This window comes from Schistocerca gregaria, chromosome 4, assembly GCF_023897955.1.
Source record: "Schistocerca gregaria isolate iqSchGreg1 chromosome 4, iqSchGreg1.2, whole genome shotgun sequence".
Taxonomy (NCBI): Eukaryota; Metazoa; Arthropoda; class Insecta; order Orthoptera; family Acrididae; genus Schistocerca; species Schistocerca gregaria.
The window spans coordinates 706,814,345-706,828,229 of record NC_064923.1 but is presented as its reverse complement, the minus strand read 5'-3'; the positions used below and the strand labels follow the sequence as shown (position 1 = coordinate 706,828,229).

The 13,885-nt window shown below is 39.7% G+C and overlaps 1 protein-coding gene across 1 annotated transcript in view; it reads right to left on the bottom strand.

Moving 5' to 3' along the window:
- The window catches only part of LOC126266683 (RING finger and SPRY domain-containing protein 1-like), a 151,422-nt gene that overhangs the window by 96,648 nt on the left and 40,889 nt on the right, over nt 1-13,885 (bottom strand). The window contains exons 2-5 of the mRNA XM_049971108.1: nt 6,862-7,027; nt 5,872-6,057; nt 2,198-2,264; nt 1,954-2,094 (exon numbers count right to left, since the gene is read on the bottom strand). Coding sequence (XP_049827065.1) covers nt 1,954-2,094; nt 2,198-2,264; nt 5,872-6,057; nt 6,862-7,027 — 560 coding nt within the window. The remainder of the gene's footprint in view (nt 1-1,953; nt 2,095-2,197; nt 2,265-5,871; nt 6,058-6,861; nt 7,028-13,885) is intronic.

The window sequence follows — 13,885 nt, the reverse complement described above, 5'->3', positions numbered from 1 at the left end:
AACTTGTGGATAGTATGCCATGATGAATACAGGCATGCACCAATGCAAGGCGATGTGCTAATTGGTATCAGAGGTACTGGTGTGCACAGCAATCTGGACCACCACCTCTGAACGTCTCACTGTAAGGTGGTACAACATGCAATGTGTGGTTTCCATGAGCAATAGAAAGGGCAGGAATAATGTTTATGTTGATCTTTATTCCAGTTTTCTGTACAGGTTCCGGAACTCTCTAAACCGAGGTGATGCAAAACTTTTTTTTGATGTATGTAGTAAAATAGATAATTTTTCATGCTGTTAAATAATTAAGATATGCAGTAAAATAAAAACCATAGCTTTCTGTAACTGAATAGAACTTTAATACCAAGGAGAGAGGATGCGTCAAAGTCCAAACAAGAAAGATGCTTTCATAAAAATACAGGTTGTCCCAGTCAAACCTCCCTGATTTCAAGGACCCAGGAGAGAAAACCCACAGTAGATACAACAATGAAAAATGCACCACATTGTAGAGGATCTCAACTTATATTCCCAAGACAGAAGTGCCATGTATCATCACCAGAGTGCAGCATGGTTGCATGAAGTGAAAGTGGCAAGTCCACGGCACCGCGCGCAAGCACTAGTGTGGTTTGCAGAAACAAAATCGCCGATTACTAGGCAAAGAAATTGCTGCCATGCGTATAAATGTGATCCACCCGATGTGAAAACAATTAAGTTAGTTAAGTTTCTGGCACAAGGAAGTGTTCTGAAGCATTCTGCCGGGGCGTGTTACAGAGTTTCAGAAGAGACAGTGGAGGACATCAGACAAATGTTTCTCAGAAGCCCACTTAAGTCCATTCGTCAAGCATCTAGGCAACCTGATGTACCTCTATCAACATTGCATTGTGTAATTCACCAGCGTCTTCATGTGTGTGCTTACAAAGTACAAATTCTGTAACATCTGACGCCGAACGACAAACCACACCAACAACAATTTGCTGCAGATATGCTGCAGTGTATTGATATGGATGCCAGCTTCCTGGAAAGATGTTTATTCTCAGATGAGGCATAACGTTAATAGGCATAACGTTCGGATTTGGGGTTCGCAAAATCCGCACATTGTCATTGAACGTGTTCGTGATAGCCCTAAACAAAATGTCTGGGGCACGCTAATGCACGACGGGATTTTTGGACCATTCTTCTTTGGGGAACAAAGAGTGAACGAGTCAGTGTATATGGACATGTTTATGTACCCTCAGGTACAAGACTTGCAATCCAACATCATTTTTCAACAAGATGGAGCTCAGCCACATTGGTCAACAGCTGTTCGCAAGTTCCCAGATAGGAAATTTCCCAGTCATTGGATCAGACGCAGAGGACCCATTGTCTGGCCACCACGTTCACCCAACATTACGCCGCTCGATTTCTTCATGTAGGGAGTCGTCAAGGACTGCATGTATGTGGGTGATATTCCTACACCGTGACATCGTATCACTAATGCGATTGCAACAATAACACAGGAAATGTTAAAAAGAACTTAGCGAGAAATAGAATATAGACTCAATATTCTTTGTGTTACAAATGGTTCACATGTAGAGGTGTCTTGATGATAAATAAATTCTTTGAGATGCTCTACAGTGTGGTAGATTTTTCATTGTCGTATCTACTCTGTCCCCCCCCCCCCCCCCTGCCCCCCCGGGTTTTCGAAATCAGGGAGGTTTGAGTGGGACACCCTGTATTATATCACACACAAAATCTAATTAGTCACTGCTGAAATGCTTGAAGTCCAACACTAACAAGTTTTCTGCATATACACTTAGGATGGACACATTGGAGGAGCTTACATAATTTTTTCTGCTACATTGCTCCACCTACCACACTTCCAATGATGTTCTCTGGACAGTACAGCACAAAAGATACTTAAGACTTACTGTCTATGTATAACATGCTATACGTGACTTGATTAGGTACAAAACTTACAAAGATTGTCTAGACACCACTGAGCACAAAAGCCCACTTGCCTCTTGACAAAGTGCTCACAGCCTACCCAAGTTTCCAAAGAAGTAAGTGGATTTTTAACTTCTGCCTTCAGACGTTTCTTTATAGTCACCTTGTTTTCACCTGTTGGAGATAAATCACATGGTTAGATACTAAAACCAATTTATCAGTTTTCTGTAATAAATTTTACATGGAACATCTTACAACAATCAATTTTTATACTCACTTGTTTGTGCAAACTTCTCCAGTGCAATTAATGAAAATAGTATTACAGATGGGTTGATATTTTCATTCTGAAAAAAAAAAGGTGACCAAAATTGACATTTTTCTGCATTTTAATATCTTTTAATGTTTCATTAGGATGACATCTAATTATTTCATCCCTCAAGAAAAAATGGAAACAGTTATTTCTGAGAGAGAGAGAGAGAGAGAGAGAGAGAGAGAGAGAGAGAGAGAGAGAGAGAGAGAGAGAGAGAGGGGGGGGGGGGGGGGGGGGGGGGGGCCAGGCAAAAAGTGCTCGATAACTTTACTCCAATGACAGCCATAGGATAGTTAAAGAAGAGGGGAAAAAAATTGGATTGTGAGCCAGAAGTCACACGCACAGATTATACTACCTTTGTGTAATGTTCAATAGTTTAATTTGAAAGGTGAACTTATATAACACCATAGTGAAGTTATACAACACCATAGTGAAATCACCATCTAATTCAGTGTATTTATTTCTAACCTGTTTCTTGGTAAAATGCTTCATGTGTGTGACCAATACAAATTACAGTACAACCACACAAGCATATTGGTAAATCATTCCTTTGAATTCAAAGGTAGACCAGCACCTTCCTTGCAGATAAACCACAACTGATAACTTTTTTTTAAGACAACAGCAATTTCAAAATGTGGTGTATAGACTTCCTTAGTGTCAGAATGATGCAGCTGACTAGTGATGAGTATTCCCTCCATAATATGAGCAATGTAGTTACTCACTGCACGAATCCATTCACACAGCCTTACGTTCAGAATTAAACAGGATGATACAAACAAAAGCCACAGGTTGCTCAGGTTTGATTAAATCTCAGAGGCTGAAACTTTAAGCCAATCTTGACACTAAAAATTCTATGAACCACGTAAAAACTAACATCTTCACCATATGCTTGCCTTATCCACATGTCTGAGAATGAATGCAGATCCTCCTTACCCCCACCACCCGGCTGTGTCTTTCATCATGCACTGCTGCTCGCAGTGTGGCCTCAGCAGCCAGAATGTGGCCGTGTGTGTGTGTGTGTGTGTGTGTATGTGTGTGTGTGTGTGTGTGTGTGTGTGTGTGTGTGTGTGTGTGCGCGCGCGCACACCCACACACAATCGGGCGTGCTCTATCATGCACGCTCAAGTGCGTGCTATCTCCGACAAAGGCCTAGTTGCCCTAAAGCTCATTTTCTGACAGTCTTTTTGTTGTGCCTATCTGTGACTCAGCATCTGTAATATGTGGTGAGTAGCAACCCCAGTACTACCATAAAATAAACAGAATAAAACTGATATTACACCCAATTACTATGTTCTACAAACCATCCACAGCTAATTCATCACACTGAGTATTTCATATCACACATTTTAAATAGACAAGCAATGGGTATAACCAATGCTTGATATGTGAAAAAAACGAGGTTCGAACACTGTAACCTTGGAGGGGTGTTTTTGAAATTTAGACTTTTTAAAGCGTTATTTTAATGCTTTTCCTGGGCATTTTAAAAGTGTGAACGCAACATCTGTAGTTGTAAAAAATAAAGTTCTATCATATCACATTTCAAAGTTTGTAGTTCTGATTTTTTTTTTCCTCCGAAGTACCGCTATGGGGTATCAGCGCATACCATCACAAATCAAGCACTGGTTGTACCATCCAAAATGGAACTCTTCAAATTATGGACTCAATTTCGTTTTCAGTGATTGAGGGCTCCTGGAAAAACAATAGATGGACTATCTGCCACATTCATAAGCTGATGATAATGATAATATACAGACTTTTTCCTGTTTTACATTTCCTGTATGTGAAAAAACCCTTATGGTTGTAAATGGTTTTGTGCACTGTAATCTAGTACTGTTTCAAACATTTGCATTTCATAGAATTTGTTGCTTGATTGAAGCTAGCAGTTCTCATGAGAAGTTTTCAATTAGAAAGAATATTTACAGATTTTATAGTTCCAGCCAGTCCTCTTAAACCTTCCCATGAATAAAAGGGTGACACCTTTTCAAATGTCCCGATGTGCTGCTTTATCACACTTAAGCTATTCTGAGAGCATTTTTAGCAGTAAAACTTCTTGAAGGCTCTTGCAAAACATTGGGGCTCAGCTGTCTTATTACTAGGATCCATGTTCATCTCGCGAAATGCAAAAACTGCTTTGAATGTCTGGGCAAGCCTAAAACAACTTTGGTGTATTACGTGCTCCATTCATCTCATTGACATGCTCTTCATCTCAATCTTGAGGAAATGTTTTTCGGTTTGTAATATCCTCACTGTTTGGGTTAAGTTGTAGTGCCATAGCTCCACAACACACTATTGTATCCAACAGTGGTTAAAAGATGACATGCAGAGTTGAAGGCCGCTGAAGATAGGTGGTGCTGACATGAACATGGTAGGAGAAGAAGATGTATAGCAGAAAATAAATACATCTGAAAGTGAAACAAAACAGTGTGACAAATAGGGGAAAAACTGAGGTGAAAAACAAAGAAAGGCACAGAAATATGGACAACATGTGGCAGATAGGCTGAAGTACCACGACGTTTGGCCTTCTGGGTCCTTAAAATATTTTAATTGTATTCACGTAGGAATAATTGATTAGAGAGTTAGCTTCTTTCATGATTCGAACTACCACTGCACTCTTGAGGTTGACACACAAACTGGCTGAATTCTCATGAGAGGTACCTGTTTCACACACCATTGAGCGACAAAACCCCTCCCCACACAGAGGTAAGAGCTGCTTGTGAATGTAACAGTTGTAGAATGTGATTTTCCTGTGCAGAAGTACGAAAGGGTAGCTACTGCAAGTGAAAGCAGGAAGCCACAGGACAAAAGATCCATATCATAGCTTACTGAAATATCCTTATGTGGCATACTGTTATTAGTCAAATAATTGTGTAAAATAGTTTAACTGCTTATAGAACAGTTAAGTAATAAATTTAGACACTGAAAAAATTAATGCTTTGTCTACAATGAACGATTACTTGAAACTGACAATCAAACCTGGTCCAGCATAACGGTGGCTCTGTGTGGAGCACACAGGCTCACACATGTGCACAAACATGTGCAAACAAACACGGACACATTGCAGAACTGATGTTTGTTGGTACATTTGTCAACACTGTTCAAATTGGTTTCTCTTGCTCCGCAAATTGAACCACTCTGACCAAGCACATAACACAATGACAATTTTGTAAATTTTTTCATTATACATTATGTTGTAGCAATTGTGTGACCTGAGGTTGCAAGATATAACTAAAAAGTTAAAGCCTTTCCCTATAATGTTATTCATCTCCAACCTTTCTCCCTTATTTTTTCACTGTTACTTTTTACCTTTATAACTTAAGTTATAGATTACTTATTTATTTGCTTTTTTCAATGATCTCTTTAAATCGTGCATTCTACTTTCAGGGTGTCTGCAGGTAGGAGAGATGTCTATAAAAACCAGAGCAGACAACCAAGAATGCAGCAATAAAACACATTCTCATATATGGCATGTTGTTGATCTAATATAGCATGTTGATGATCTACATTTCCACCTGCTCGGGAGTTTTTACAGGGAGGAGGGGGGGGGGGAGATCATTATTTACATCTGAAGGTTCCACTACAAATGAAGATATTGTCCAGCATAATAAAAATTGTAAGAATATTTAGAGAAACACAAATCTAACCAAATTGGCAATGAGGTAATCCAGAGTGCCAGGTGTTAGTATTGCAATACTCGATGGGCCAGCAAGTTTTTCTGCCAGGCAGCCTAATACAACACACACATTCCTCTGTTCTGTTGGAGACACTCGCCCTCGATGTGAAACAGCTGCAGACAGTGAAAGCATGTTTGACAATCGTACCACCGACTCCTGGAACAGAAGATTTTTATTATACTGAAGTGAAACTAGTTTTAAATGCACACAAAGGCAAAGCAAGTAGTTGTAAAATTAATTTACATCTTTAAACATGTTAAGTTAATGTACCACCATTACACTATTAAATTATACATAGACAGAATGAAGTTTCAGTACCTAACCCCCCCCCCTTTCAGGTGGAAATGTGTGTGTGTGTGTGTGTGTGTGTGTGTGTGTGTGTGTGTGTGTGTGTGTGTGTTCGGGGGGGGGGGGGGGGGGGAGATTTTTCTAGCATTTGGGGCTAGAAACCTCAGGCTGGAAAGACAGATTTATTGTGGCAGTGTCTTTCACCAAATTACTTTAATATGGATACTGTTTTAGATTTATAAGATTCACAATAGACAGTTTTATCAAGAATTGCACTTGTAAAAGAGAGAGAAATTATGGACTGTGTTAAAGTACCTTTTAGTTAGTTGAAAGTTATCAAGCATAAGAGCTATAATTTGTTTATAACTAAGTTCACAAAAATTATTGACCAAGATTACTAACCCTAAGTATAATATTTGCCATAATACAAGTTTACTGAATGAAAGTAGGGGAATGTGACAAGAGACAGTTATGAGAACAGGGGCCAGATAACACGGTGTTACAGACAGGAGTCACAAACACTGCAAAAATACAACCAATTTTGAAAGAAATGTCAAAAACAATCTAAATATAAAAGGATGACGAGTGTACAGCTGAAAAAACAACAGATACAAAATGGTGCTGTCATCTTTAGCTTGCATCTAGAAGTTTTGATATTACACAGCATTTTACCTTTGTTGGAAGAGGACAGTCATCCAATAACAATGTGATAACAGCTGGTCCAAGAGGATCATTCATGGGAATCACATGCACCATTGAGCTCACCACCTGAATCCAGCCATCCTCTCTATCTGCTATAGAATGCAGTCTCAACATGGCAGGTGGTGGCTCCTGCTCACTGAAAAAGGAAAATTTGAACCACATAACAACACACAGTTGTATAACGTACTTTTTGGTGTAAAAACAATCTGCTACATTGCACGCATCCATTCTGAAGAAGTAAGTGTTACTTATCCATTAAACTTTGAATGTGCAATTTGAAACACCCTATTTCTTCTCCTAATACTTTGGCCATATACTTCTCGTCCATCTTCAGAGTGAACCGATGGGTTGGAGTTACAGCATTCGCTCTGCTCTTCTAAACCCTTAGTGTACACCATATAAAGCTCATTACCATTAATGTTTCATTATGCTATATCAGATTTTATTTAATAATGAATCATCTGGGTTTGACTGTTAGAATTTAGTGACAAACATGTTGTTGGGACATGATAGAGATAAAGAACAAGTGAAATACTGCTGCTATCGTGAACATATTTAGTGTTCTTGGTTACACTGAAGCACCAAAGAAACTGGTATAGGCATGCATATTCAAATACAGAGATATGTGAAGAAGCAGAACACAGCACAACAGTCGGCAACGCCTATGTAAGAGAAAAAGTATCTGGTGCAGTTGTTAGATCTGTTACTGCCGCTACAATGACAGGTTATCAAGATTTAAGTGAGTTTGAATGTCGTGTTATAAACGGCACAGGAGCAATGGAACACAGCATCTCCAAGGTAACAATATCAGGAATCCGTTAAATCCCAAATCAGTGACATCATTGAGGCCAGAAGAAGATCCTACATGAACAAGATCAACAACAACTGAAGACAATCATTTTACATGACAGAAGTGCAACCCTTCCATAAATTGCTGCAGATTTCAAAGCTGGGCAATCAGCAAGTGTCAGCGAGTAAACCATTCAACGAAACATCATCGATATGGGCTTTCAGAGCCGAAGGCCCACTCGTGTAACCTTGATGACTGCATGACACAAAGCTGTTTGCCTCCCATGGGCCCATCAACACCAACATTGGACTGTTGACGACTGGAAACATGTTGCCCAATAGGGTGTGTCTCGTTTCAAATTGTATCGAGTGGACGGAAGTGGATAGGTATGGAGACAACCTCATGAATCCATGGACCCTGTATGTCAGCAGATGACTGTTCAAGCTGGTGGAGGCTCTGTAATGGTGTGGGGCATGTGCAGTTTGAGTGATCGGGGCGACTGATAAGTTTAGATATGACTCTGACAGGTAAAACACACATAAGCATCCTGTCCTATCACCTGCATTCATTCATGTCCATTGTGCAATCCAACGGACTTCGGCAATTCCAGCACGACAGTGCGACACTCCACACATTATGGCCACACATCAGGAATTAACAGACTTTGAATGCAGAATGATAGTTGTAGCTAGACACGTGGGACATTCATTTTGGAAATCATTTGGAAATTCAATATTCTGAGACCCAGTGTCACGAGTGGACCAAGAATTACCTCTCACCACGGACAATGCAGTGGCCGATGGCCTTTACTTAATGACAGAGCAGCAGCGGTTTCATAGAGCTGTCAATGCTAACAGACAAGTAACACTGTGTGAAATAACAACAGAAATGAAAGTGGGATGTAAGACGAATGTATCCATCATGGCAGTGCTGTGAAATTTGGCATTACTGTGCTATGGCAGCAGACAACCAATCCAAGTGCCTTCACTAACAGCATGATATCGCCTACAGTGTGTCTCCTGAGCTCATGACCATATTGCTTGGACCCCAGATGACTGAAAAACCGTGGTCTGGTCAGATGAATCCCAATTTCAATTGGTAAATGCCAATGATGGGGTTCAAATGTGGAGCAGACTTCAGGAAGCCGTGGACCAAGGTTGTCAACACGGTACAGAGCAAGCTGTTGGTGGCTTTATAGTGATGTGGGCTATGTTTGCATTGACGATTGACTGAAAATGGTTATGTTTTGCTACTTGGAGACCATTTGCAGCTATTCATAGACTCCATGTTCCCAAACAACGATGGGATGTTTGAGCCATTTTACTGGATCACAATTGTTTGGGATTGGTTTGAAGAACATTCTGGACAGTTCGAGAGAATGATTTAGCCACCCAGATTGTCTGACATAAATCCTATCAAACATTTATGGGGCATAATCGAGAGATCAGTTCGTGCACAAAATCCTGTGCTGACAAAACTTTCACAACTGTGGAAAGTTATGAGACAGCATGGCTCAATATTTCTGAAAGACACTTCCAACAACTTGTTGAGTCCATGCCTTGTCGAGTTGCTGCACTATGACGTGCAAAAGGAGGTCTGACACAATATTAGGAAGTATCCCATAACCTTTGTCATCTCAGTGTACATGAAAATGACAACAAGGAAGAGAGAGACAGTGACGCTGAGAAAAGAGCAGTGTTAGGAAGGAAGGAAGGAAGGAGGAAGGAAGGAAGGAAGGAAGGAGATCTTAGCATGAAGAGAGCAGCAACAGTGAGAGGAGACTAGTAGTCTGACAGAACAATGAGGACTGTGGGTGAGACAGAGGAGACAATGACAGATGAGACACAAAGAACAACAGTGAGTTGGAGTGAGTGAGTGAGTGAGTGAGTGAGTGAGTGAGTGAGTCAGTCAGTCAATCGGACTTCGGCAATTCCAGCACGACACTGCGACACTCCACACATCCAGAATTGCACCGAGTGGCTCAAGGAACATTCTTCTTGATTTGAAACACTTCCGCTGGCCACCAGACTCCCCAGATGTGAACATTGAGCGTATCTAGGACACCTTGCAACATGCTGTTCAGAAGAGATCTCAATCCCCTCATACTCTTACGGATCTATGGACAGCCCTGCAGGTTTCATGTATCACTTCCCTACAGCACTACTTCTGACATTAGTTGAGTCCATGCAAAGTTGTGTTGTGGTACTTCTGCATGCTCGTGGTGGCCCTACATGACATTAGACAGGTGTACCAGTTTCTTTGGCCCTTCAGTGTACATTTCTTCTAAACTCTGAAATAAATTAAAATTCTTCTCCTTCCTCTCTCATACAAATAGGACAGTTTTAAAGGATTTTCTGCTTTAAAATTAGATAGCATAAAACATGGTAGAACTTGGGTAAATATGTTTATCTGCACTACAGGCATGATCTTTGGGTAGCAGTACAAAATACTTTTACAGAGGTTTAGCTGTCAAATGTCATATCCAGTGCTCATACTGGGATAAATACAAGTGAAGTATTGACATAAAAATCAATAAAAATTACTACAGTAAACAAAGTGTTTGTATTAATTAACTTCAACCTTAAACACCTAGCTGGCAATGTTTTTGTTTTCATGAAGCCCTACATCATTTTATAAAGATAATGAGGAAACCTGTTTTCTATGGGCACGACATGAAATATGAGGACATAATCTGGCTTTCATAAAAAGCACAAGTAAAATTGAACTGGCTCTTCAGCCACTATACATTGTTACAGCTATTACATGAGAAAGACATAACGGCCAAAACGGTACTCATAAATAAATGAATGTAATAACAATTCAGACAGAAAAATTTTATCGTTTCAAGCAAAAAATACTATCCTTGTAATTTCATTTGTCTCAGTGTGTCTAAAAAAATGGTTACAAGGCATAAAGATGTGTGACATAACATTGAATGATGATGTTGACTCCAGTCTAAAAACCAATTTGATGCAGCTCTCCACACTAATCTGTCCTGGGCATGTGTCAATTTTTGCACAACTACTTCAACCTACATCTATTTCAACCCACTTACCATAGTTAAACCTTTGTCTCTTGGTACAATTTTTAGCCCTCCACCCATTTCCTTGCACTACCAAACTGACCATTTTTTAATGCCTCAGGATGTGTCCCATCAACCAAGCCCTTCTTTTAATCAAGCAGTGCCATAAATTTCTTTCTTCCACAGTTCAGTTCAGTTCCTCCTTATAAATTATTCATTTTAACCATTTAATCATCAGCATTCTTCTGGAGTACCACATTACAAAAGTTCCAGTTATCTTCTTGCCACTGAGTAGGGTAGCACAGTGGTTCGCACATTGGACTTGCATTTGGGAGGACAACACTTCAAACCGACATCCAGCCATCCTGATTTAGATTTTCTGTAATTTACCTAAATTGCTTAAGGCAAATGCTGGGATGGTTCCTTTGTAAGGCATGGCTGCTTTCCTTCACCACCCCTCCCTAATATGAGCTTGTGCGCCATCTCAAGTGACCTCATTTCGACAGGATGTTAAACATTAATCTCCTACTCCTCTTCTTGTCTGAACAGTTTATTGTCAGTCTCTCTGCCATATAAGACAAATTCCTACCAAAACGAAGTCTTAACATTTAAAGTTATATATAATAATAAAAATTTCTCTAGGTCACAAATGCTTTTCTGGCTACTTGCAATCTGCATTTTATATTCCTCACACTTCTGCCATCATCACTTATCTAATTCCCTCAACATCATTTAATTTCATTTGACTATGTTCCATTAGCCTCGTTTTACTTTTGTCAACATTCATCTTAAAACCTCTTTTCAAGACCAAACCCATAACTTTCAACTGCTCTTCCAAATTCTTTGCCACCTCTGATGGAATTAATGCCACTGAAAAATCTAAAATTTATAACTTCTTTTCCATGAATATTCATAATTTCGCCTTGATTTCCTTCTCAACTTGCAAATAAATTTCAGAAAATAGTTATTTTTACAAGTGTAACTGTCACAAAACATTTAATACAGATGTAGACTAACTTTCTTTACACAAATTACAGTTTCTTATGATTGTTGGTAAAATGGCAAGATACCACTTGTCATCTCATGAAATTCTTTCCAAGGCTTACTGGAGCGAATATGTAAACTATGACTCCAGTCCAGTCTTTTACATGTTAAGATACTGAAGATTACACAAGGTTAGGTACATAGGACATCCGCAATTGAGAGGCATGATAATTAATGAAGAGAGATCTGCTTCAGGTGTACTAGAGATGGAACACAAGCTTGTATTAGGGAAGGGTGGTAGGGTGGTGAAGGAAAGTAGCCATGCCCTTACAAAGGAGCCATCCCAGCATTCGCCTTAAGCAATTTAGGTAAATCACGGAAAATCTATCACGGAAAATCTAAATCAGCTACAGCTGTACAACTGAAGCAGATCTCTCTAAATTACCCTTCACTGAAGATTAGTTAAGGCAGATGGTACTTTGTGCCAACATGATTTATTTTATCTCTTATTTCACTCACTCACTGTCATCTCATGATCCCTATGTCAGATATGCCATGATGGCGGCACAATCTCTTATCTCCCAGACACTCATTTTCTGTCGCCCTCCTGACACATATCATGTGTCATTACCAGCTAATATTTTTCTTGTCACAATTGTCAATGCAATACTTTCAATTGAGCATTACTAAAGACTTAACTTGTGACCTCAAGCCGTAATCTCTTTTAGTTCGTCTCACGGTCCCCATGTCAGATATACACCGACGGCAGCACAATCTCTGCACCTCCCACAAACTCATTTTCTATCACCTTTCTGAGGAAATCTAAGGAGCTACTTGATTGAGAAGCAGTAGCTCTGGTCTCATAAACGACGTATGGCCAAGAGAGCAGTATGCTGACCTCATGTCCCTCCACAGGCCATGTGACACCTGTGGGCTGAGGATGACACGGCGCTGGTCAGTACCATTGGGCCTTCACGACCTGTTCGGGTGGAACACAACGCTTTCAAATGAAGCTTACTAAAGATTGAATTCGTGACCTCACACTCAAGGGGTTCCGTTTCAGCATTACTCCTAAAGACTTAATCCAATATAATCTGCCCAATATGGTCAGTGCTTATCTGGGAATCAAGTACTATGTGCTTCTTCCTCTTTGTCACAGCCACTGTTATACATCCATTCACCTTTTCAAGAGTGGCCATTCATTGCACCAAAAGGAAGTTCTGTGTGGATCTTCCTACAATTCCTTATGCGATCACCTGATGATGACACTTTCATAAACACAACAGCACTATTGGTGAACAATATTACAGTGTTGCTGATCTTATCTGATTAGTCATTCACATGCACTGAACACAGAGGTCCTATTACAATTTCTTTCATTTGTGTTGAATATTCGTCAACCAGTATAATACAATGTGATATATTAGTCAAACATTCCTAGAGTCAACTATATATATTTTTAACGATAATGCATATGACAGCACCCTGGTTAGTAGTCAATGACATGGTACAGCGTCAAATGCCTCTTGCAAAGTTAGGAAAATGGAATTACCAATTCACACATCTACTGTTTGGAGGACACTGTGTGTGAAGAAACACATTTCACACAAGCACTCTTCTTTTCTGAACCTATGCTTAGGTTGCTGTAGTTACTGGGTGACGAGGCTTGCACAGGATTGAGTAGCATGGGGAGCTGCATCAAACCAGTCTTTGGAGTGAAGATCACAACAACACATGCTTATTTTTTAACAGAAGATGCTTTTTTTTCCAGCAGCACCATAACGTTTGAGTCTCCATTACACTCTAGAACAATGCAAGAGACAGATATCGGCGATATAATTCCATAGTTTTGCACATCCAATACATTACCATTTCTGTAAACAGAAGTGATCTCTAATCTTCCCCAGCCACTACAAAAGACCTTCTCAGTAAATAAGCTAGAAAGACATAATTCTGTGGTGTATTCAACATAACATCAAACTGGAATTCCTGAAGGACCTGGGGCCTTTTATCTTTTCTTTTTTTTCTTTTTTTCTTTTTAAATCCACCACTTGACGGTAAATTACTGTTCATTTATTTCACATTATCACGACTTCAGCTTTACAGCCATTCTGAAGTGCACACTGAAATGTTACAATATATCTGACCTGTCTGCGTGAAATGTCATTGCTAAAAAAACGTATTTCTTGTCTTACAGA